Source organism: Scyliorhinus canicula, chromosome 5, assembly GCF_902713615.1.
Source record: "Scyliorhinus canicula chromosome 5, sScyCan1.1, whole genome shotgun sequence".
Lineage (NCBI taxonomy): Eukaryota > Metazoa > Chordata > Chondrichthyes > Carcharhiniformes > Scyliorhinidae > Scyliorhinus > Scyliorhinus canicula.
The window spans coordinates 12,758,457-12,785,417 of record NC_052150.1 but is presented as its reverse complement, the minus strand read 5'-3'; the positions used below and the strand labels follow the sequence as shown (position 1 = coordinate 12,785,417).

General features: G+C 44.7%; 1 protein-coding gene across 4 annotated transcripts in view; it reads left to right on the top strand.

Moving 5' to 3' along the window:
• The window catches only part of ulk4 (unc-51 like kinase 4), a 513,024-nt gene that overhangs the window by 44,819 nt on the left and 441,244 nt on the right, over positions 1–26,961 (top strand). For all 4 annotated transcript variants that reach the window (XM_038796599.1, XM_038796603.1, XM_038796600.1 and 1 more), the window contains 5 exons: positions 579–700; positions 3,302–3,371; positions 5,626–5,719; positions 21,290–21,367; positions 26,615–26,675. In XM_038796599.1, the coding sequence (XP_038652527.1) occupies positions 579–700; positions 3,302–3,371; positions 5,626–5,719; positions 21,290–21,367; positions 26,615–26,675 (425 nt within the window). The remainder of the gene's footprint in view (positions 1–578; positions 701–3,301; positions 3,372–5,625; positions 5,720–21,289; positions 21,368–26,614; positions 26,676–26,961) is intronic.

Below are 26,961 nucleotides of genomic sequence, written 5' to 3'. Positions count from 1 at the left end.
GGCTGAACTTTGTGCAATACCATGCGCCAAGTTGCTAGGGAGATGCTGAAAACAGTTCTTTTATAGTCTTTTATCTTTATATATTTTAGGTGTATCAAATACCAGCAAATTCATGTCATTGTGGCGCATGTAAATCTGTCAAATATTATTAACTGGAATTAAAACCAACTTTGAAGAGATTTAATGCAATTGTTAAATTTACTTTCTGTATTGCAGGTATATTAAAAACAACATTGAAAAAAAACTATTTGAAAGCTACCTCAATAGTTTTTGATTTCTTTTTTTTTTAACCCCCATCATTAGATGGAGTAGAGGTAGCCTGTTTGCCAAAACAGCCTTTGTCAATGCGATTTAGTTTTTGAATAATTGCTTTTGGTGGTGGAGGTCAAGAATTAAAATTCTCTAATGACACCGTCCTGTGTTTTTTTTTAACCTTTGATTCTGAACGTCAAGGATCATGTTGAAAGATTGGAGCTCACAAGTATGTGTGTGTGCAATGCGTAACCAAATTCTGCACACATTTTTGCAATTCTAACTCTAGAAACGACAGTTTCACAAATCTTGCATCTGATTTTTAGTGATAATGGGATTCGGTCGTCAGTCAACACCGGTGAGCTGCAACAGACTGGAGGGCATAAAAGCCTGCAAGCATCAAATCCTCAAATGGACAGAAACCAGCAACAAAAATCCTACAAATTAGGTAAAATAAAATTTCTCATTGTTGGGAGAACTCCTTCCTTTACATTTACTTTTGAGGAACAAGTGTGATGGACAATAAATGCTGCCCTTACCAGCAATGCTCAAGAAAAGGGTGAGAGCAAACATGATTCCAAGTTATAAAAACGATCATATCTGACTGGTCGGTTCAAATAGGTTTCTTGATTTGACAAGGAAATATTCAATGAATGACACCACACTGGGAAATCCTGAGGAACAAAGAGACCTTGGCATGTTTGTGAATAGATCTCGAGGCAGAAGGGCAGGTTAATAGGGTGGTGAAAAAGGCATATGGTACACTTGTCTTTATTGATCATGGCATAGATTACAAAAGCAAGAAAGTGATGTTGGAGTTCTATACAACATTGGTGAGGCCACAGCTGGAGTACTGTGTGCAGTTCTGGTCCCCACATTATAGGAAGGATGTGATTGCACTGGAGGGGGTGCAGAGGTGATTCACCAGGATGTTGCCTGGGATGAAACATTTAAGTTATGAGGAGAGGTTGGATAGGCTTGAGTTGTTTTCACTGGAGCAGAGAAGACTGAGGGGTGCCTGATCGAGATGCACAAGATTATGAGGGGCATGGAGGGTGGATAGGGAACAGCTGTTCCCCTTAGTTGAAGGGTTGGTTACGAGGGGACACAAGTTCAAGGTGAGGGGTGGGTGTTCAAGAGGGATTTCAGGAAAAACAATTTTCCCCAGAGGTCTGGAGTGCACTGCCTGGAAGGGTTGTAGGGGCGGGTTGCCTCACATCCTGTAAAAAGTACCTGGATGAGCACTTGGCATGTCTTAACATTCGAGGCTATGGGTCAAGTGCTGGCAAATGGGATTGGGATTGGCAGATCAGGTGCCTTTCATGCGGCGTGCAGACCCGATGGGCCAAAGGGCCTTTTGTGATTCGGAGTTGGGGTGGGATGCAAATAAATTATCTTTTTTTTCATAAATGTAGAGTACCCAATTATTTTTTTCCAATTAAAGGGCAATTTAGCATGGCCAAACCACCTACCCGACACATTGTTTTGACACGGGGAAGCAAAAAAACTATGTAAATAAATAAAACTGGAAAAGGGGAATTAGCATCTGCAGCAGTTTTGCATTTTTATGCAGTGAAAGAATTTGTTTAGAGGACAGCAATTGTTTTCTTTTGAAGAGTCATCACCCTTTGGAACAGGTGACCTGAATATGTGATTTGACAAATTCCTTTGTGAAGAGCACGGGCGGGTTACTCTGTCCCGCTGCACCAGATTTCTAGTGCGACATGCCGCCGGGATTCTCCGTTTTGCCAGCTGGTTAATTCGGTTTCCCATTGTGGGGCAGCCCCTTGCCGTGGGAAACCCCCGGGCTGCCGGCAAAATGGAGAATCCCGACGGCGGAGAATTCAGCCCCTCGTTTTCTTCTGGAAGTTATGGTCGGGGTGGCATAGCCGAATTTTGCCCATATTGAGTTTCTTTAACTTGCAACAGAAAGCCACCAATTTATTTGTTTGTCTTTTTCCCTGAATGTGCTCATGCATTTTGGGCATGCACAAGTCTTTTGAAATTTTCCGTTGAACAAACACACAACGGACCTTGTTCTCCTAATGGCCCTTTGGCCCATTGGGTCTGCACGCCGCATGAAAGGCACCTGATCTGCCAATCCCAATCCCATTTGCCAGCACTTGACCCATAGCCTCGAATGTTAAGACATGCCAAGTGCTCATCCAGGTACTTTTTACAGGATGTGAGGTTGATCAAACATGTACAATCCCAAACATCTGGCAATATTGTTAGTGTTGTGTCACAGGAGCAAAGTTTTTACATCAGATTGTTAAGGTATTGCCCCATTGAACAACATGTTGTTTGAGGTGGGGTGTGAATGTGCATATGTGCGTGTGTGCTGGTACTAGATATAAACTACATGTAAGAGTAGACCTTTACTCTAGGTGTGCTGACTTTGGTTGACTGCTATTCCTGAGATTTAAAGAAAAGGGCAGGTACTTGATTGGCTTCAGTACTCCGAGATTGGCAGCTTGTGGGAAGCAGCCTCACCTCACAGTCACAGAGTTTATAGCAAACAAATGTACAATCAAAGAATACATTAGGAGAACAAGACGCGCGTGTGTTTGTTATTTTATACAGAAAATGTACAACCAGTAATGTTTGTTTATTTATCTCATGTGTGTATATAGACAACACGGCTTTGATAAAACCGTGGCTCACGGTTGAATACACTTGCATTTATATAGCACCTTTCGCTTTGTAATATGTCCCAAAGCATTGGACAGGAGTGTTATCAAACAAATATTGACACTGAGGCACAGGAGGCGACAAAAACTTGGCAAAAGTGGAAGGTTGTAAGGAGTATCAGAAGAGAAACGGAATGGGGGAGGGTTAGGTGGGAATTCCGGAACTTTGGGTTCAGACAGCTTTTTAAAATTATTTTCACAAGGGGTGGGCACCGCTGGCTACGCCAGCATCTATTGCAAAAGAATTATATTCTGTGGTCAAGTCTGATTAATTTAGCTCCTTTCTTCAGTTTTGTCTGACTGCATCATATTATATGTATTTGTTTAATGTTAATTGACATTTGCTCATTATTGTGCAGAAAATCCTGCTGATTTGCAGCCAAAGCGGGCACTGGACATTAATTCCAAGGAGTCCATATTCTTACTCAGGTACGGATGTATGGCTCGTGTTTTATTGGATCATTCCTCTCATTAAAGTTTGCGAGTTTGGATGGGTTCAGCTGTATTGAAAGATCTCGGCTGGCAGACCATCAACTTGCCTTTTGACAAGTAGGACAATCACAGAGTTGTTACAGCACAGAAAGAGGCTACTCAGCCTGTTGTGTCTGTGCCAGCTTTCTGAATGATTGGTCCCCCATAACCTTGCACATTCTTCCATTTCAGGAAATCAAATTACCTCCTAAATCCCTCAATTGAGCCATCCCTCACCACACTTCATTTCATTTCACTATCAGACAACGCACTCCAGAGCTTAATCACTTGCTGTGTCAAAAAGTTTCTCCTCATGTCACCATTGCTTTTTCCAATTGCCTTACATCTCAGCCCTCTCATTCTCGATTCCTTCACCAGTGTGATAATCTGCAATAAACTGCAGTAATCATGAGTGATTTTAATCCTCACATGGATTGGATAAATCAGATCAGCAAAGAAAGTTTGTACGGTGAGTTCATAGTGTTTCAGGACCACTTCTGAATGTTCTGGAGCCAACCAGAGGGAAGGCTTTCTGGACCTGCTAATCTGCAATGAGACAGGATTAATTAATAAGGTGGACAAATGCGAACTTGTCCACTTTGGCAGAAAGAACAGAAAAGCAGAATGCTATTTCAATAGTGAGAGATTGCAAAACTTTGCGATACAGCGGGACCTGGGCGTTCTGTAGGGGAAAGCATAAAAAGTTAGTCTGCAGATAAAGCAAGAGATTTGAAATGCAAATGGAATATTGGAATTTATTGAAAGGGGAATGGATTTTAAAAGTAGGGCTGTTTTGTATAGTTGGACACACTGGTGGTGATACCACATCTGGAGTACCATTTTGGGCCGGACTCTCTTTTCTGGAGCCTAAGTACCCTGTCGGTGGTGAATTGGGACTGGTCTCCACTGGCACTGGGACCGAGGCCCAGTATGTGAGTCTCTCTCCTTCACCATACTCATTTATGCATGGGGGAGACAGCTCTGGATTCCATTAGGAATCCATTTTGATAGGGTAGCCCGACACCGAGGTCTAGTGCCCCCCCCCCTCCCCCCAACAAGACAAATCCTGCCCCTCCCCACTGACAAGTAGGGGCATCTTCCCCCCCCAACCACGGGAGTAATAGGTCACGCCCCCCCCCCCCCACACACACACAGAGCACGTATTCATCTGAGTGACCAAACCGCGCCCCCCCCCCCCCCCCAACCCCCATCAGAGAACCCGTCACCAGAGACCCCATCAGTCACTCCTGTCTGAAAGCTGGGGTGCAGTACAGGGAGTAGAGTGTAAAATCGCTGCATTTTCATTTACCCTTCCCTAACATCTGCTGCCACAGACACAAGTGTTTAAAGCAGCAGCTGTTACAAGTGTCAGAGGCTTCCTCAAAAGCCAATTACACAGCTTCAATCTCTTGATAGCCTTTGAAATGCAAATCTTCCATTCAATTTCACACAGCAATGCATTGAATTAGCGAGTGATTGACAGTTTTATTACTCCAGAGAGTAATAAATTGTCCATCTCTCTTTCCCTCCACACTTGAATGCATCTCAAGTATCCTGCTCTGATGCTAACCACAATGTTTAGAAACACTTGCTGAGATTGACAGCTGCCACCACATCAAAAGTGACTAAGTGCCTTTGGCTGTGAAAAAGAAGTGAAAACACTTAACTCCTTTTGATGTGGTTTATCGGGGGACGCTCCAGTCTCGTAGCAGTGGGGAACGGGGAACCCCGGCCTTAGTCTCCTCACCTAAGAAAGGGCTAATTGCATTTTAGGCAGGTCAGAGAAAGAAGGTTCACTGAACTGATTGCTAGGATGAAGGGGTCATCTTATGAGGAAAGGTTGAACAGGTTGAGCCTGTATGCTTGGAGTTTAGAAGAATAAGAAGTGGTTTTATTGACACGCACAAGATCCAGAGGGTACTTTATAAGCCAGGTACTTAGAGGATGTGTCCCCAAGGAAACTCAGTTTAAAAGTAAGTGGTCTCCCATTTAAAATGGAAATGAGGATAATTTTTTCTTTTAGTGTTGTTAATTTGGAAATTTCTTCCCCAGAGAGCAGTGGAGGCATGATTATTGAACTATGTACTGTGCTTTCTTTCTGACCAGTTTATTGTTTTAAAACTATTCTTGCTTCCATGTGAGGTTATTTTGAGAGTGTGTAAAAGGAAAAAAGAATCGTTCCCAGCTCATGCCTTCCTTTTATTTGAAACAGCTCTCATCCAACACCACGAACCAGTTCGATTGTGAGCCAGAGCAGCAGTATAATTCAGAGTGCTCCACCAAAAGACTTTCCTGTTTCACCACAGGTACATTAAATTGTGGAATACCCTTGCTAATGTTTACGTTTATACTTCCTAGCGAGCCAAAACCTTTTGTCCTATTTTCAGAATCTTTGTTCTTAGCGGAGGGGGGGTTTGGCACGTTTCTGGGTTTTGGGCCGTTACCAGAGAGAGAGGACTTTTAAAAGCTACTTGTTTAAAAATATTTTGCAAGTTCATCAGCTGCAATTGGCAATGCAAATTTCTGTATAAGTATTGGGAGAGGGAGGCAAGGGCAAGAAGTGAATCGTGGTCAGAATGTGGATTTGAGAAGATGAGGTTGCTGCCCTCTACCTAATTGTCCTTTTATTGTCAGAAATATCTTTCAGGAGCTGAACCAGGGACCTTGCCCGTACATGAATTGTAGCACAATCAAATGTGGCTGTTCTGGAGGTTGTGAAACCTTCAAGTAATAAAGAACATTGTGGCTGCATGATTTCCCTCCCTCGGTCCTCTGAAGGAAAGGAATGTGTGGAAACCGACCTGTGCATTCTTGTTCAGAGACTTGTTTACTTTTATATATTTATTTTTCAGTATTTCTTGTGTTATTTCCCCTTTTCTCACCCCAACATCAGTGTTGGTTACATCCCCGAAAGGTCATTTGGGGGGGGGGGGATGGATTTATTTATTTATTTTTAAATGCATTTTCTTCAAACTTGTATTAAAGTAGGTTACAGCAAATAAACACCCCGGGAAACGTTCTTCCCAACAATCAAATTTTCCTCCTTTTTCACCCCCCCCCCCCCGCGACGAACAGCTCCTCAAACACGGTCACAAACATCCTCCACCTCCTCTCGAACTCCCCTGCTGAGCCCCTTAACTCATACTTTATCTTCTCTAACTGCAGGAAGTCATACAGGTAACCCAACCATGCTGCTACCCCCGGTGGCGATGCCGACTGCCACTCCCGCAAAATTCATCGCCGTGCAATCAGAGAGGTGAAGGCCATGACATCGGCCTTCCTCCTCTCCATGAGCTCCGGCTTCTCTGAAACCCCAAATATCGCCACCAAAGGGTCCAGGTCCACTCCCTCGTCCATTATCCTGGCTCAGACCGCGAACACTCCCGCCCAGAATCTTCCCAATTTTTCACAACCCCAAAACATGTGCACATGATTCGCTGGCCCCAGTCCACATCTCTCGCACTCATCTGCTACTCCCTGAAAGAACCCACTCATTCTCGCCCGAGTCATATGCACCCTGTGCACCACCTTGAACTGTATCAGGCTTATCCTTGCACAAGAGGAGGTCCCGTATACCCTACGCAGTGCCTCACTCCATACTCCCCAATTGATCTCCATTCCTAACTCCGCTTCCCATTTCTCCTTGATCTTCACCACCCGCTCGCCTCCCTGCTCCCCCAACCACTTATATACATCCCCAATTCTTCCCTCCCCTTCCACATCCGGAAGCAGCAGTCGCTCCAGCAGGGTGTATCTCGGCAATCAGACCTTTCGTGCAAAGTCCCTAACCTGTAGATACCTGAACTGACTACTCCTCGGCAGCTCTACCCTCTCCCTTAGCTCCTCCAGACTGGCGAACCCGTCCTCCAAATACAAATCCCTCACCTTGACCAGCCCCACTTCCCTCCACCTCCTGTATACACATCTGCTACTGCCAGATTGGGAAACAGACTGTGGACTTTATTTGTTGCTGTTACACAGCTACTCATTGACCTATTGAGCAGAGTCACTGCGAGTGTCATTTTATCCATTCTGTCTTTGAGTTTGAAACCACAGTTCCGTCAGAGCCATTGGTAGCACAAGTGGCTAGCACTATGGCTTCACAGCGCCACGGTCCCAGGTTCGATTCCTTGCTGGGTCACTGTCTGTGCGGAGTCTGCACGTTCTCCCTGTGTCTGCGTGGGTTTCCTCCGGGTGCTCCGGTTTCCTCCCACAGTCCAAAGACATGCAGGTTAGGTGGATTACCATGCTAAATTGCCCTTTGTGACCAAAAGGCTTAGGTGGGGTTGTTGGGTTACGGGGATAGGGTGGAAGTGGGGGCTTAAGTGGGTCGGTGCAGACTCGATGGGCCGAATGGCCGCCTTCTGCACTGTATGTTCTATGTTCTATCACACATCTTCTCTGAATACTCTTCAGAACTTGGGAGGGTTTGAATATGATCCATGCAAACTCTTACAAGCTTGAGCTATCTGGAATAAAGTAATTTTTACAAAGCATTGAAAAATGAAAATCGCTTATATAATGGGTCTTTTACAGGCTTCAAATGAAGTTACTGTGAAAAGCCCCTAGTCGCCACATTCCGGTGCCTGTTCGGGGAGGCTGGTACGGGAATCGAACCGTGCTGCTGGCCTGCCTTGGTCTGCTTTAAAAGCCAGCGATTTAGCCCAGTGTGCTAAACAAGCCCCAGCATTGGAGATATTATGAAGTATTTACGGCACAGAAACAAGCCATGCTGACCAATATGTCCATATTGTTGGGCAACACGGTAGCATAGTGGTTAGTACTATGGCTTCACAGTGCCAGGGTCCCAGGTTTGAGTCCCAGCTTGGGTCACTGTCTGTGCGGAGTCTGCATGTTCTCCCCGTGTCTGCGTGGGTTTCCTCCGGGTGTTCCGGTTTCCTCCCACAAGTCCCGAAAGACGTGCTATTAGGTAATTTGGACATTCTTAATTCACCCTCAGTGTACCCGAACAGGCGCCGGAATGTGGCGACTGGGAGATTTTCACAGTGACCTCATTGCAATATTAATGTAAGCCTACTTGAGACAATGAAGACCATTTTTATTATTATGCTCTGCACAAGCTTCTTGCACTCTTCTTCATGTAACTAACTCCATCAACATATCCTTCTGGTCCTTTTTCCCTCATGTGTTAATCTCACTTTCCCTCAATTACACCTATCTTGGTCTTAACTGCTTCATGTGGTGATGAGCTCTACATTCCAACCACTCTCAGGGTAAAGAGGTTTCCCCTGAATTCCCTATTGGATATGAATGACTGTCTTATATTTATGACCTTAGCTCTGGTTTCACCATAGTTCCTGTGTGAATCCTGCATCTAATCACCATAGTACATCACACTGTTTTTGTTTCACTAGAAAAGTAGAAGCCCCCAGAAAACAGTCAGCAGCTTAATATAATGGGTCTTTTATAGGGTGGCAAATGTGCCAATTTTAATCAATGTTGCAGGATTGACTTTAATATCGGTTTGACTGGTGCATGGCTGTATATGTTTACAGCTCTGCCTCTAATCATTCACATGTCCATTAAACTTTTCAAATTAGCGAAAAACTGCAAAGGACATAATTAAATCATTTTCTTCGAGTTTGTTTTGTACAGTTGTTGATATGCAGTAGCTAATTTGAAGCCAGAAACAGAATGAAATTAAATGTCAGAATCAGTTGTACTCGCAATGTTCACTTACCGTTGAAACTTCATTAATAAGGCCTGTTGGAGACTTTGATCACATAGTTGCTTTGATTGCCAAGAACTCAGCAGACATGGCATGATTTATATTGAATGTGAAAACAACTCAGCAGTATCCCCCCCCCCCCCCCCCCCCCCCCCCCCCCCCCCACACACACACACACACACACACACACAAATGCCATGATTAGTTTGTCGACTTTGTTGAAAAGGACTTGGGGATATAGATCGAATGGGATTTAAACAGGAAGAGGAACCTGGGCTGTGTGTTCATTCTGATCTTCTGTATTCTCCCAGCGAGAGAGAGTGGGAGCGAGCCCCACCCCTGCAGGTTTCTTTTGACTTCCTCCACCAGACTCGTCAGGTTCCGTGTGTGGATCCGTGTCCAGTCGTGGGCTAAGGGACGATGGCTAGGGGAGTGGCCATTCTGCTCAGTAAGAGGACAGCATTAACAGCGATGAGATGGTTACGGACCAAGGGGGACAGAAGGAAACAATGACGTGCCCTCAGATACCAGGACACTTGTTAGTAGCTGGACGTGGGCAACCTAGAGAAGGGAAACTGTGCGGACTCTGTACAGGTAATTGTTGGAGGAGGTATGCTCCCCCCTGATGAGACAAGGTAAAAATGGGAGGAGGAACACTACACAGAGCAAACTTCACCTCCACGTGCTCAGGGCTGAGCCTAATGCAGCTAAAGGTGGTGCACAGAGCATACTAACCAGAACCCGAATGAGTGGGTTATTTTCGGAGATGGAGGACAAGTGTGAACTGTGCCAGAGAGGCCTGGCCAACCACACCCACAAATTCTGGGCTTGCCCTAGCCTTGTCGGGTACTGGGTGACCTTCTTTGAGGCAATGTCCAGGGTTGTGGGGATAAAGGTGGAGCCAAGCCCAAAAGTGGTGGCCTTCGGACTTTCAGATCAGCCAGAACTCTTAATGGAGAAAGGAGCTGACGTCCCAGCGTTTGCCTCCCTGATCGCCCGCCAGAGAATTCTGTTCAGCTGGCGACCGGCAGCACCCCCTAAAGCTGCAGACTGGCTGCACAACCTGGCGGAATTTCTCAGGCTGGAGAAAATAACATTTGGCATCTGGGGGTCAGAAGAGGTGGAAGCCGTTCACCAACTTGTTCTAAGATCTGTTCATAGCCAGCTCATCCTCGCCTTTGTCAAATGAGCACTGTGCACCACCTTGAACTGAAGGTGAGCGCAAGAGGACATGGATCTGACCCTGCGAAGGGCCTTACCATCCAGAACAGGACCCAGTTTATCCTCTCAATTCACATTTACCTCATCCAACAGAGCTGACTCCGCTGACAGGATCTGGCTGTAACTACCTGAAGATTAACTACAAAACATTCGCTCTTATCCAAATTCAACTTAGACCCAGGCAAGGACCCAAAACTCCTTAGTAACTTCATTATCTAATCCAAAGTGGATACTGGGTCCATAATATTTAAAAAAGCAGATCATCTGCGTACAAGGACACCTAAAGCTCCACCCCTCCCTGATTTACGCCCACCTCAGCTGATTAGCTAAAAAGCGACTGGCCTTCTCCCCATGTTCATAAAATACCCCCCTTGAACGTCGCAGCTGGCCCACTGCCTTAGCCTTTGATAGTAAATCAAATTGTGTCTTCAACTTCTTCCTCCTTGTCAGCAACTCCAAGCTGGGGCAAGCGAGTACATAGAACATAGAACAGTACAGCACAGAACAGGCCCTTCGGCCCTCAAAGTTGTGCCGAGCCATGATCACCCTACTCAAACCCACGTATCCACCCTATACCCGTAACCCAACAACCTCCCCCTTAACCTTACTTTTATTAGGACACTACGGGCAATTTAGCATGGCCAATCCACCTAACCCGCACATCTTTGGACTGTGGGAGGAAACCGGAGCACCCGGAGGAAACCCACGCACACAGGGGGAGGACGTGCAGACTCCACACAGACAGTGACCCAGCCGGGAATCGAACCTGGGACCCTGGAGCTGTGAAGCATTTATGCTAACCACCATGCTACCCTGCTGCCTGATGGTACTGATGGTCCACCTCAAGGATAGAGTCCAGCAGCCTCTGCCGCTCCACCTTCTCAGTCCTTTCCATGTGGGCTTTGTAGGAAATTATCTCCCCCCCCCCCCCCCCCCCCCCCCCCATCCCTTTGACTTGTTTTAAACAGTTGCTGCTTGACAGCTCCACTCTGCCCTCTTGTGGTGTACATTACAGTTACTGTTCAAAATTCATTCAGACTGAATGTTCCTTTTGGCCGAAACTTGGGAGAGACATCTTTCTGATTATTCAGCCAGTAAAATGTAAGAAAGTGGAAAGTTTATTTTTTCCTCCCATCATTTTGCAACATGAATAAGGACATGTTTTGGTGAAGGCTCTAGTCTAACCATTGTATTTTATTCTTACTTCACATGGTGTACGGTGTTTCGACCCCCTTGGGAGCCAAGGACGGTGCTCTGGACGATTCCCCCCATACACCTCAGAGATGAACTCTGACCTGGGTTCAGGTCGAGGAGGGTGGTCCTTCAGGGAGATGAATTGTATCTTTGTGATTTTGTGTATACTGTGATAAATCTTTGTTCATTCCTCTCCTGTGCGTTTCGCTGCCTTTTCCGCTGGATTCTTCACTGGCGACGAGGGTGGGATTCAAACCCACGCATGCATGGCACAATGGATTAGCAATCTTCACTTATTGGTTGTGGAAAACAAAGTTTTTGAAGTTTAAATGTGTGGTTATAGAACATTACAGCGCAGTACAGGCCCTTCGACCCTCAATGTTGCGCCGACCTGTGAAACCATTCCAAAGCCCATCTACACTATTCCATTATCGTCCATATGTTTATCCAAAGACCATTTAAATGCCCTTAATGTTGGCGAGTCCACTACTGTTGCATGCAGGGCATTCCATGCCCCTACTACTCTCTGAGTAAAGAAGCTACCTCTGACATCTGACCCTATATCTATCCCCCCTCAATTTAAAGCTGTGATATGTTTTTAGTTATGCTTGAAAATGCAAGTTTGACCCTTGCTGATTCCCTAAGAGTTCCTACCTCTTGACTGTCTTTGGGAAGGCACAAAACAAAGGTCAGGGATGTTTATGCAAGTGCTGTTGTTCGGGCCAAGGGTAATTTATGTGACTGAGCCTTTGATTCGTATTTGCACTACATTGATTGAACCGACATTAACGTGGTGAAAATATTGGACATTGGCACACCCACTTTTCTGCCAGTTATTTGTGGTTTCTCTTGTGTAAAGATGTAGAACAAGGAATGTTCAAGGACAGTTCCTCAGTCCAATTGAAAAGCATGTTTGGATCATTTTTGACAAGATTCAGATAACCACATTTTGAAGTTTTCCCAGAAGAGGCTCTGTCCTGTGAACATGGAAACATAGAATCTGTTGGAATGATTGCTTCCTCAGCAGTGCTTTTACACTATTACTTCTGAGTCATTGCTGCCATGCGCCTCAATACCGTGAGAAAACAATATAATCATCAACGTAAAAGTCTCTGGGGAAGCTCAACGATGTAAATGACAGCACTATGAGCTCATCAGCACAGCCCGACACTGGCTGCGTACTGTGATGGGCTGTTTACATTGGCGTTCAGTAGCATGAACAGTCCTTCCTGGCATGTGAGCAAATCTGCTTTACACAAAACACAATGCAAATTCTGTAAATTCTGAACTCTGCATTGAACCTCTTGGAAAGGGAACACTTACAACATTTAAGAAGCATTTAGATGAGCATTTGAAATGTCCTGGCATACAAGGCTGCCGGGCCAAGTGCTGGAAAATGGGATTAGAACAGAAACATAGGAACAGGAGTAGGCCATTCAGCCCCTCGAGCCTGTCCCATCATTCAATGAGACCGTGGCTGATCTGTGGCCTAATTCCATATATCTGCCTTTGGCCCACATCCCTTAATATATTTGTTTGACAAAAATCTGTCTATCTCCAATTTAAAATTAACAACTGTTCCAGCCTCAGCTGCTGTGTGTGGGAGAGAGTTCCAAACCTCGACCACCCTTTGTGTGAAGAGGTGCTTCTAACGTCTGTCCTGAAGTTTCGAGCCCTAATTTTTAGATGATGCCCCCTAGTTTTAGGCTCTCCAACCAGTGGAAATAGTTTGGGCGCGATTTACCGGCGGCATCACAACAGAATCGGGACAGGACGCTGGATCCCGCAAGTGTTAGACGTATTAGACGCTGTGGTATGAAGAGGCAAAAGTTCAGCTCCTTTTTCCACCAACACACTTTTATTTGTTCCAAGTGACTCTGCACAAAACTCTGCACGTCACCAGACCCAGACGCCACCTGAAGCCCCTTTACATATCAGTGTCAATCATTGGACACTTAACATAAATGAGACAACTAATTGCAATGTCTCTTAACCCATTACTTAACACAAGTGGCCTCTTCCAAGATTCCCAATGGCCGTTATGCCTCGCGTGATCTAACGGGATCTCGAGAGACGTTGTGATATGGATCCCGCCCACAATGGGCAGGACCCAGATTTAACTCTGCCAACGCCAGATCTAACCGGTCCCCAGGACACGCCGGCCTCGCCGAGGAGACCCCAGCCGGGCGCCCTTTAGCACTGGCCCCCACAGACAGATGGACTTTGTTTATTTTTGGTTAGATCGTGCTCAATCTACCCTGTCTTTTCCTGTTAATATCTTAAAGACTTTAAATAGGTGTTTGATGGTTGGCACAAACACGATGGACTGAAGGGTCTCTTTCTGCGCTTTAAAAATTCTATGACTCTTTTAAGTTTCACAATTATCTGTATGGTCTTCCGACGTTTCTTGTGGAGACTGACCACAGGCCACTCGTCTCCATTGTGTGGAAGAACTTGTGCGAAATGTCCCCGTGAATCCAACGCTTGATAATGGAACTCCATACTACGATTTAGATCTCATTGACACACCAGGCAAGCACCTCACTGTCACTGACACGCTTTCCTGAGCAACTGGCATCAAAGAGGCACACCTGGTTGATGAGGACGAGCATGTTCATGTCGATCACGTCACTCCGTCTCTTCCAGTCTCTGAAGGAACAGCCAAGGACATAGTCCTACAGAAAGTAGTCAAGCATCTCTGTGAGGGATGGCCAAAGGGTTCCTGCTCGGGTTACTTCAATGTGCTGGTAGAGTTGAGCGAGGCGAATGGATTTCTACTGCAACACCACGGGATTGTGATTCCACATTCCTGGAGGACGCTCATGCTCGAGAAGCTCCATGAATGGCACCTTGGTATTTCTACTGCAACAGCGCGGGATTGTGATTCCACATTCCTGGAGGCCACTCATGCTCAAGAAGCTCCATGAGTGGCACCTCGGTATTGCGAAGCACAAGCGCAGGGCCAGGGACACAATTTATTAGCCAGGCATCCCCCAAGATATCGCAGTCATGGTGGACAACTTTCTAATGAGGATTTTTCCCGCCATGGGATACCAACCACTGTCATGGCCGACAATGGTCCCTCTTACAAAAATTATGAGCATGCACATTGTCAAACAGCTGCTAAAGAAAGCCATTGACAGCCAGGAAGGGCGGGTATCTAACACTTTTGAGCTATCATTCGGTGCCACTTGTCAATGGGCTGTCACCAGCACAGCTGCTAATGAATAGACAGCTACGAGCGACCCTGCTGTCCATTGCAACTCACCCAAATCTCCTTAGAATGTTGGATAATACACCGAGAAGTTGAGTTCACTAACTGTTCCACCTCTGGGTAATTTGAGAAGTAATCAGTGATCAAAGGGTAGTCTTTCCCTTTGAAGTGAAAAAGATCCATGCCCACCTTCTGCCAAGGAGATGTGATGACTTCACCACTGTGCATTGGCTCTTTTGTCTGTTTGCACTGGATCGAGGACTGGAGCGGAGATTGCTTCTTCAAAAAAGGAGGCAGAAAGGGTTCTATCATAGATCCGCAAGGAAGCTCCAGCCCCTGCATCCAGGTCACACTGTTAGATTGGAGGATGGAAACAGATGGGTGAAGCTTATAAAAGTACTGCGGCAGCCAGGTCCGCATTGGTTTCTCGTCATTACTACAATGGCTCAGTATTGTGAAGAAACCGAAGAACACTGTTGGAAGTTCAACGTCCCTTAATTTTGAGTCAGAAGAGTTGATATGTAATCCCAAAACATTTGGAGAGAATACAGACCACACATCAGAGCCGGCCATCAAAGAAATATTCGCAGCAATAAATACAGAACAAGCAGGAGCACCAACAAGAAATGAAGGTGGAACACGATCCCCACTCAGCCAGTGCTCAGGAGATCAATCAGATTACGTTGTAAACCTGACAGACTGGACTTGTAGTGAATTATATACAGTACATGTTTAAAGTTATCGTGCATATCATGTTTTGTGAAGTACAGTTATATTTGTAAATGATAACACTTTCAAAAGAAGGGGGAATGTGGTGATATGATGTACACATTAATGTATATAGTGATCTATCAATGTATATAGTTGTCAGGCAGCACGGTGGCGCAGTGGGTTAGCACTGCGGCCTCATGCCGCCGAGGTCCCAGATTCGATCCCGCCTGTGGGTTACTGTCCGTGTGGAGTTTGCACATTCTCCTTGTGTTTGCATGGGTTTCGCCTCCACAACCGAAAAAATGTGCGAGCTAGGTGGATTGGCCACACTAAATTGCCCCTTAATTGGAAAAAATGAATTGGGTACTCTAAATTTTTTTTAACATGTATATAGTTGTCGGTACAACCTCCGACCAGCAGGTGGCGATAGAGATCCACCATGTGACTTGAGGGATCCGGCAGTTGGTAGTGAGTCGTGTTAGAGGACAGTTGCATCAGAAGTAACTCCAGGAGAATTCAATTATCAGTTATCATTTGTATTGTAGTTTGTTAGTTTTCTTTCCACGTGTTGATCTTGTTAATAAATTATCTTACGAGTCAAATAACTAGACACCCTGTGTGCATCTATACTGCGGCCATAACACAGAGCATAACAGGTTTGACCGTTAAAATCTACCACACACAGTGCAAAAACATGTCTTTTACCTTCCTCTCTTTCAAGCCCTCTCATGCCACTTGGAGCCATGAAAGGATGTGCAATCTGTCCCTTGTACTTAGCACTGCTGAAGGAATTGCCATGGATTGGCTTTTATGTGTTCTTCCCCTTAAAGCACTTGGCCTTGTCCTGGACACCTTATGATTAATTGGAAGGGCAAATTTCAAGGTGTTGGACTTCTGCAACTCCATTCCCTACAAATCCTGCATGGTTATCACAAGACAAACAGTCATAAGAATATTGTTGTTTACCAAAATATAAATAATAAATAGTACAGGCGGATGGTAAATTTTCAAAATGGGTGAAGGCAGTACTATTCTCTCGATAAATTTCTTGTCACAAAAGTGGCTGTTTAGGTGAAGGCAAGTGTTTATTTTAGTGGAGAAAATAAGGAAAGGGGTCACAGCCATTGTGCAGAAATGAGGATTGAAAAGAAACAGTAGGAAATGAACTGATCTGTAATTTTAAACAAAAATGTTATCTGAGGAGGGAAGTGTTCGGGCAAATGCTGGGACTCCAGCACCAAATTAACATCAGATCGTTCGTGATCTTATTGAATGGCACAGCAGGATTGAAGGGCCGAGTGGCCTTCTCCTGCTCCTAATTTGTATGTTCGTATGTGTGTTATAATTCCAAAAAATCCAACTCGCGAATAAAAAGAAATGAATTATTGATCGAATTATTTTCACGTGAGGCAAAGGAGAAAACATGACCTGAAGCATTTGCAATTGAACTATATTGAGTAATGTGATTATTCAGTCTGTCAGACTGGGATTAAAATAAAGTGTGAAGGTGCCCGCCAGGGAATTTGACTTTGTGTTGAAGGGCACACATCAGACCAGACTTAAAAATTGGAAAGAAATTGGGAATTCTTTATAAATATAACAGCTGCTAATTTGCCTGGTAACCTGCTATGTGTTTAGATACACATCGGTTTATTTTAATTGAAGGTACTTGAAAGGCCAAAGAGCTTATGCTTGAAGAATAACAGTTATGCAGAGATTTACATGGGAACAACTTATCTAATTTTTATAATCAGGTGGTGGAAGGTGTTGTGGCTGCTATATTTTTAATGTAAATTTGTGGTGTTCATTAATGGAAGCAAAAACAATAGGTTCAGTGAGAATGCTGGAATCCCAAAATAGGATGCACATCATAAGAAAGATCGCAGCTATGCTTTAGGACATGAAAAGTGTATCACAGCCAATTAAATACTTTTTGAAGTGAGTTACTGCTGTAAGGTAGGAGAATGCAATAACCGATTTGCGCATAGGAAGGTTGCACAAGCAACCACGGAACGAGGAGAGAGTAATTTTTTTTAAAATTGTTAATGGGCTGCCCATCCCTAATTGTCCTCGAGACAGTGATGGTGAGCCTTCTCCTTGAACCACTGTAGTCTGTGTAACTGTGCGTACACTCACTGTGCTGTAGGGAGTTCCAGTTTGTCAGGACTTTCCATGGTAGATTTTGCATCCAACCGTGAGGACAGATGAGCTTGAATTTAAAACCTTCTGATTGAGAGCCAATTGAGCCATGCCTAGCACCGTAATATCACATTGACTGCGAATGGGGCTTTGCACTATGGGTTTTCCTTAGACTGATATTTGTCTCTCTTGTCTGGGGTTATTTGAATGAATGGAGAAATTTGAGTTCTTTCCCATGCCCAGTCAAAAGCAGCTCCTGGCTGAAAGGATTGTAATTGAATTTTGGATGCTGAATTATGTTCTGCCCACTGAAAGAGGAAATGTGAATCCGAACAGGGAACTTTAAGAGGGAGGGAAAGGAAGGGAATAAATAAGTGCAATTAAAGCTTCAATTCTATGGGTGCAATTGAAAATGAAAAATGAAAATCGCTTTATTGTCACGAGTAGGCTTCAATGAAGTTACTGTGAAAAGCCCCTAGTCGCCACATTCCGGCGCCTGTCCGGGGAGGCTGGTACGGGAATCGAACTGTGCTGCTGGCCTGCTTGGTCTGCTTTAAAAGCCAGCGATTTAGCTGAGTGAGCTAAACCAGCCCCTTGAACAGCCGCGTCGAGGGGGGGGGGGGTGCGTACTGCGGGCCAGGAGCTTTGCACTCTGTTCGGCGCCAAACACAAACCCCCCAATTTAAGGGCTCTCTTGCTATTCCCTCGGACTGGGGGGGGGATGTGCTGGCCACAACGCAGGCGGACAATTTGCCTCGACAGCCTTCAGTGGCAGAGAATGCCACAGATTGACCACGCTCTGAATGAAGAAGCATCTCAGTCCTATATGGCCTACCCCGTATCCTGAGACTGTGACCCCTTGTTCTGGACTCCCCAAGCCAGAGGAAACAACTTGCCTACTTCAAGTCTTGTCAGAATTTTATACATTTCAGTGAGATCCCCTCTCATACTTTTAAAATTCAGTGAATACAGGCCTCGTCGACCCAATCTCTCCTCATACAACAATCCTGCCATCCCAGGAAACAGTGTGGTGAACCTTGGCTGCACGAAATAGAATCACTACAGTGCAGAAGGAGGCCATTTGGCCCATCACATCTGCACCGACTCTCCGAAAGAGTACCCTACATAGGCCCACTACCCTGCCCTATCCCGATAATCTCACGCATTGATCATGGGCAATCCACCTCACCTACACAACTTTGGACTGTGGGAGGAAACCGGAGCACCGGGAGGAAATTCACGCAAACACAGGGAGAACGTGCAAACTCCACACAGACAGTCACGCAAGGCCGGAATCGGACCTGGGTCCCTAGAGCTGTGAAGCAACAGTGCTAACCATTGCGCCACCGTGCCATCCTATCGCAAGTATATTTCTTAGTTAAGAAGACTAAAACTGCACACAATACTCCAGGTGTGGTATCACCAAGGCCCTGTGCTGCTGCAGTGTTCCTGTACTCAAATCTTCTTACAATGAAGGCCAGTAAACCATTTGCTTTCCAAACTCCTTGTCGTATCTGTATGCTTGCTTTCAGTGGCTGAACATCCAGATTCCTTTGTACATCAGCATTTCACAATCTATCACCATTTAAATAATACTTTGCCATTCTGTTTCTCTATCCAAAGTGGATAAATTCACATTTATCCACATTGTGCTATGTCTTCCATGTATTAACTCACTCACTTCACTTATCTAAATCATCTTGATGCCTCTTAACATCCTCCTCACCAATCACATTCCCACCAAGTTTTGTGTCATCAACTTTTGGTTCCTTCATCCACATCATTGATGTATATTGTGAATGGCTGGGGCCCAAGTACTGATCGCTGTGGGGCTCCACTTGTCACTGCCTGCCACTATGAAAAATACCCATCTATTCCTACATCAAACCTAAGAGGGAAAATATTGGTAAGGCTGACTGACAGAGGTGAGTTCTATGGCGAGGGTGGAGGGGTCTGGGGGGTCATTTGATAAGGGGAGGAGTTTATGTCGCTAATTCCAGTGCATGGTGCCTGGGCAGCTGAAAGTGCAGCACCAATGCTAGGGTGAGATGAGTGAGAAATGCTCAAGGCCAGATTCCAAATTTTAAATTAAGAGGTGAATCGGGAACAGGTAGAACGGTCAGTTGATGGATAAGTGAGATTCAGTGGAGAGTGGGATATGATTAATAGAATTTGAATGCGCAGAAGGTAATTGTGGGCAGGGGATGATGTTCAGTAACCCAACTGTTGATCCGCATTTTTGGTTATACCTCTGTCAGTGAAGTAGACTCCAAGTACAAGAGCAAATTTCTTCAGGCGTACACTGAAAAGGTCATGTGATGTTGCAGTTTTACTTTCAAAATCTTCAAAGCATAAATGTGACCTAAAATGATGCTGGAATGAATTCCGTTAAAATGGCACATTTTTGCATAACATTTTCTCTAGGATGCAGCATGCACATGATATTAGTAGATTTCCAATTTTTGACTTTGTAAAAACCTTAGTTGCATTTACTCAAAGCTCCACAATCCTTGTGTTTTGCCTTCTAACCAGGCCTCATCGGAACTTGCCCGGGTCTGTGGCTCACTCTGAATTCCCTCCGGAGTCAGCATTCCCAATTCCATCCTGCCCGGACCACTCTGGGATGAAGATATGGCAGGTGGGGTGGGGGGGGTGGAATAAGCCTGCCGGGTCAGGAAGTTCCCTGACCCAACCTCTCCTCCTCAAAAAGAATGTAACCTCAAATGTAGTTTTTAGGAGAAGTAAGGTGAAAAGCTAAGGGACAACGGACCGAAGAGGAACAGACATTATTCAGTCCTCAGTCATACGTTTTGTGTGTTGGAAGGATTTGCAAGTTGTTACTCAAACCTATTTGGCCACGTTAGAAATGCACCTTCCTTGGCCGTCAGGTCCTCGGGTGGACCTCCAAACACTGAGCTTCTGGCTCAGAGGCAGGGTTGTTACCCACTGCGCCACGAGACCTCCTTTCCAACTGATGCAGTACTTAAAATAGAATGGCACTGGGAATGTGAGACAGAGTTACACAGAGGCTGGAAAGATTGGAGTTACGCAGGGTAAGTTATGAGGCAATTTAATAGAGGCGTTGAAAATCATGATGGGTTTTGATAGAGTAAATGAGAACTTTTCCAGTGTCTGAAGAGCAGGTAAACGGAAGGCACAGATTTGTGGTGATTGGCAGAAGAAGAGCGGGGACAGGAAGAAAACGTTTTTTACACAGCGAGTTGTTGTGATCTGAAACACGGCCTGAAAAGGTGGTGGAAAGAGATTCAATAATAACACGCAAAAGCTAATTCGATAAATTGTTGCAGGGGTACAATTTACAGGGCAATGGAGAAAGAACAGGGAAGTGGGATTAATTGCACAGCTCTTCTAAAGAGCTGGCAGCGGCAGGATGGACCAAATGGCCTCCTTTTGAGCTGTATCATGCTGTGATTCTAAAATCCCACGTCCATGTTTATAAAGGAAACTGCCTATGTGACCTTGTCATGCTTAATTACAGCCACTGGACGCAATTGTAACTACAGACGTTTTGATGATAAATGTGGATGCAGAAATTTATCATGGAAACTTTGATAGGATGTGCATGCGGATGCAGCATTTTAATATGTTAATAGTTATTGTCAGGTTGTGGATTAATTATTATTAATATATAATCTCTTTTCATATGTGGCAATATGACTCTTGTATCTTTTTTTTGCCAACCAACAGGATATGGATTCTAAAATAAAAGGCCTGATATACACTGAGGCTGATCTTACAGTGACCCCCATCATGGATAACCCTAAGGTAACCAGAGCAAAGTTTGCTTTTATATAATGTTTTCTCGCTAAACTAACTGGAGTTTTCTTAGTGATTTTCTCTTTCCTTCCATGAGGATTAAGAAATACAATTGGATTAAGGAAATGCTTCAACAAATCCAGTTCTATTTGTTTTAAAAGCCACTTGGAAATCTGTCTGCTTATGTTAGGAACTAAGAATTAGGAATTTGCCCTCCCACTGATACTCAAGAATAAATTGCTTCAAACCCAATGAATTTGAAGTTGAGACTCTTCCACAAGGTAGAGAAAAGACAGAAGTTGATTGGGATGTTTGCAGTTATGAAATATGATTTGTTATCACGGCGAACCCCTATTAACTCGTGCAGAGCAGATTCTTTTACTATCAGGTACACAAATTTCTTAGACTCACAGGTGTGTTTTTCAGATCCTATAGAGCTTGCAAAGTATCCATTATAGGATATTTGGTAAGATTTATGTTAAATGATCTTGGTCTCTGTATCTTAATTGATTTCAACTACCTCAATTTGCCACTTAGTAAATTCACTTTGGTTCAGACAAGACTTTAGCTATTTGAGGAAAAAGCAGAACTCTGGATAATACATTTTACAAAAAGCTTATTAAAAGAAAGAGGTGCACTTTAAAACTTTTAAGACAATGACTTTTTGCAACTTCGTATAGATGGTGAAAATGGAGAAGTGTAATCCTCTCGAATTCCTTTGCTGACGGCAGTTTCTTCTGAAATCCTGCCTCAGGAGCTTTCAATACATGGCTAGCAAAACTATCTCTTGGAACCTTGATTTTTAACCTCTAAATTACATTATCCCCTCTCAAGATGGGTCCATTGTAACTTAACAATTTTATTATGGCATTTTCTTGATTGGATTTCAGCTATCTGCCTATATTGTCAGATTCCATCACAGTGATGTTAGCCTTGAACCAGTCAGGCATTTTTCTGCTTCCCATATTTTGAGAGTGTGGTATTGTAGATGGTGTCTCGAAGTATGTTCCATTTCGCTTCTGGAGTGTGTATGGGAATACTTGAAACATAGGAGCAGGAGCAAGCCATTCGGCTCTTCGAGTCTGTTCCGCAATTCACATGATCATGGCTAATCGTCTGTCTCAATGCCATACTCCAGTGCTCTCCCCCTACCACATGACACCCTTACAGTCGAGAAATATATCTGTTTCTTTCTTAAGTATATTCAGTGCGATGGCCTCTATAGCCTTCTGTGGTAGAGAATTCCACATAGAACATAGAAAATACAGCACAGAACAGGCCCTTCGGCCCACGATGTTGTGCCGACCTTTTGTCCTAGATTAAGAACAAATCAGTCTACACCCCAGCATTCTACTGTAATCCATGTACCTATCCAATAGCCGCTTGAAGGCCCCTAATGTTTCCAACTCAACTACTTCCACAGGCAGTGCATTCCATGCTCCCACTACTCTCCGGGTAAACAACCTACCTCTGACATCCCCCCTATATCTTCCACCATTCACCTTAAATTTATGTCCCCTTGTAATGGTTGTTCCACCTGGGGTAAAAGTCTCTGACTGTCTACTCTATCTATTTCCCTGATCATCTTATAAACCTCTATCAAGTCGCCCTTCATCCTTCTCTGTTCTAATGAGAAAAGCCCTAGCTCCCTCAACCTTTCCTCGTAAGACCTACTCTCCATTCCAGGCAACATCCTGGTAAATCTCCTTTGCACCTTTTCCAAAGCTTCCACATCCTTCCTAAAATGAGGCGACCAGAACTGCACACAGTACTCCAAATGTGGCCGTACCAAGGTTTTGTTGTTCACCATCCTCTGAGTGAAGATACTTCTCTTTGTCTCAGTCCTTAATGGCCTATCCGGTATCCTGAGACACTGACCCCTTGTTCTAGACCCCCCACAGAGAAAACACCACCCTTCACCCAATCTGTCCAGCCCTGTCAGAATTCTATACATTTTCATGAGACCCATCTCATTCTCCTAAATTCCAGTGAATACAGGTCCAGTCGACCCAACCTCTCCTTGTACGATAATCCTGCCAGCCCAGGAATCATTCTGGTGAACCTTCGCTGCACTCTTTCTGTGGCAAGTATATCCTTTTGTCATATCTGGCATGGGTCACTGAGGGACGGGGGAGCTCCATTCAGCGATGTATAAAAGGTCAGCCTGTGAGGCACCGACCGAAGAGAGGTAGGGATCTACCAGGAGTTGTATCTAACTTAACTATAAATAAGCTAAAGTTCTTTAATCCTACTCGGCGTTGACTCCCCATGTCCTTATTAAACCTTTCTTTGATAAAGAGACCCAAACTGCACACAGTACCAGGTGTGGTCTCACCAAGGCCTTGTACAGCTGCAGAAAGACATTCTTGCTCCTTTTGTCAAGTCTTGTTGCAATGAAGGCCTATTGAGAGCCCGTGTTCAGTTGAGTCAAAGGACTGTTAATGTTCCACTAAGTAGGTTGTATAGCTGATGTTGATATGAGGACAACCGTTCTGCTTTGAATCAGAAACCTTCAAGGATTGCATCCCAACCTTGGTGCACACCAGGGTGATCTGTATCACAGGCAGTGTTGTGGTAGCTGTGTACTTTGTGATTGCTGTTCAGAAAATCATCTCTGGTGAGGATCACATCCAGGTGTGGCAATGCCCTGATTTTGGATGTCTCTAGGTCACCTTGTATGACTTCTCCTAAAAGAAGGTATTAGTTACACCAAGCTCACAATAGCAGCAAAGCTCTAGTGGTCTCTGTCCGTTCTCATTTATCTTTCCCAGGTCAAGGCAGGAGGGCCACTCTTGTGTTGAAATCCTTAATTGGTAAAAATGTTCTGATTCAGAGATTCTGCTAACAACAGACTCAACCTCCTCATAGAATTGGTCTTTCGCCTCTGAAGTGGAATGTACATACTCCTGAGGTTAATTGACCCTGTTTGAATTGCGAGACGGAGGGAGGGAACAGGTTCTGAACCATTTGTGGTGGGCTTCTATCACTGATAGTGAGTTTCTGACCACAAAGCCTTATTTTTTTATGTTCATTCATGGGATGGGTGAATCGCAAGCTAGGCCTTGATAAGGTGGTGGTGAGCTGCCTTCTTGAACCACTGCATTCCATGTGGTGTAGGTACACCCAGAGTCCTGTTAGGGAGGGAGTTCCAGGATTTTGACCTGGCGACAGTGAAGAAACGGCGATATATGGGTGGGGGCCGGTGGATACTCACCTCTGTGACGCATGCCAACCTGACTTCAGTGACTGTTCTGTCCTTGATCACCCACACCGCCTCCAGGACCCGTTCCTCGTAGGGGGTGAGTACCCTGAAGTCCAGCACTCTGCCGACTGTCTGCACCCTTAGCCATCAGGTGCGGGCTAACTTCTCATGTGGGGACACAGAGGGGGCATTGTGAACCTTATGCTTCATGCATCGTGAGTGGGGGTGGGGGCATGACGGGGAAAGGCGTGTGCACCACTGTTGGGCATGAGTCGGGTGTGATGGTGATGCCAGGCTGTGCTGGTGCATGTTGTGGTATTGTGCTGGGGAGGCATTGGGGGGGAGGGGGTAGCTGGCAGGACCATTGCCAAGGGGGCCAATGGTAACTCGCCCGTGCTGCCCAATGGAGGTTGTTGAACTTCTTGCAGCACTGAGTGGCCTTACTCCACTAGCTCTCCCCTAGCTGACGGCCACTGTCACTGCCTCCCAGGCGGCACTGGCTGTCCTGTGGTTGACCCTCCGATCCCCTCGGGGGAACGGGGTATCCTGTCTGGATTCGACCGTATCCATCAGTCTGGCCAAGTCGGCATCCTAGAATTGTGGAGCTGGTCTGCTCGGTGGCATGGCTGGGGTTTGCTTTGCCGGATTGATTTCAGTGTTGCTCCCCCTTGTTAGCGGGGAGCTGTCAGGCAGTCATTTGCGGCTTGAAGCTGTTGAGGAATCATTAAGTGCTCTAATAAACATTAGATACAGGTGACGGCCTCGCCGGGTTGGCTGTCGGGTAATCCATGGCATTTCTCACTCGCTAACACATTTAGAAACCTTTTTGTTAGATCGAGCCCAACACATTTAGACATCTGCCAATCTTTCTCCAGTTGATATATTTTGTCAGGGTTTACTCCATTAACCTTCAGCTCTCCCGAGGTGTCCACAAGGTAGTGGAGCTATTCACCCATAGCTGGGAGTTTGATTCATGATTGCTGAGGTTTAAGAGGAGCCTCATGTCATAATCTGCATCCACACGGGACTTTAGAGTGTAAATGATTGTCTTCCCCGTGTCACTTGTGGAGAATGAGCTCCCCCCGTTAAGGGGCGGGAGAAATCTATGTTTTATACGAGGCTGGCCAGTTCAGCACTGACCTGTTAAGACTCAGTTGGAAACTACCAGGAGCTGTGTGTTGTAGTCTTGTAAATAAACCTAAGTTTCTTTGATACAACTCGGTGTGGACTCTCCGTGACTTCCTAAAACCCCAGGAGTGACTGCAGGCTCACAGTCTCCCCCTGTCAATACTGGCAGGCACTTCAAGCTGGGCTGAATTGTATTCAGCAATGATGGGTATGATGATTATAAGAAGCTCAAAATGAGATAGCAAATTAACCATTGTCACCAGTTGTTGTGGAAACCATGTCCCATGCTTGACTTATTAACATATAACCTCCTCTGCTCTGGATGATGTAGCATATAGCTGGAAGGAGAATTTGAAACTAGGACAAGCTCACGCTAATTTAGAACACACCATTTTTTTATTTAGCTCATCACCAAATCTTTTCTTTGGAAATATGATCAAAATTACAAAACCTTACAGTGTGCATATAAGGTTATTTAGAGAAGGCATTGAAATCCTCTCTATCACTATTTTGTTCTTATGAATATAACCTATTTCTAATTTGAGGTTGTTGGAAAAATGTTGACTTGGATAATTTGAATTAAGCAAAGTAATATCATATGAATGTGGTGTTTAAAAACAAATCAAATTATGAACTCAAATTTGAATTGAGCTACTTTGAGTTGAAGAGTCCATAATACTTCTGAGTTAGAAGGAAGGAATATCTTGGTGGAATATGGTTTAGATTTTTTATTGTGGATCTAATAAATCCATAATATGCTTAGTGATGCTTCAAACTTAAAAAACTTTAATTTCAATCAAACATTATTTGCTTTCCTCTCCATCGTTTCCTCTGAATCACTGTATTTTTCTGTGCTGTGAAACAGAGCAGTCTTTAACTGTAAGTTACCCTAATAAACATATTTCTCTGTGTGTTTTGTGTTACAGATATTGAAACCAACACCCATGAAGTTTGATGCTAAAACATTGAGTGTTCCAGCTTATTCAGGTAAGTGTTCATAGAAATTTGTCAGAAATATGAATAAAGGTTGGACAAAGTTGGAAAAATGGTGTTTTGGTACTGGACAGGAAGTGAGCTTTGAAACCAAGCTCTAGGTTAAGCAGGACTTTTTGGATCATGCAGTTCAACCTGAGTAAATGACTGGGGGAGGGGAGCGATATTAATAGCAAAGGAATGGAAGTCATGGCCTGCTGAAAATTATGGTTTAGTTTGCCCAGTTGGGACCCTTTGACTCGATCCATGACTTGATGTCAGGTAAGCCAGGCTGTGAAGT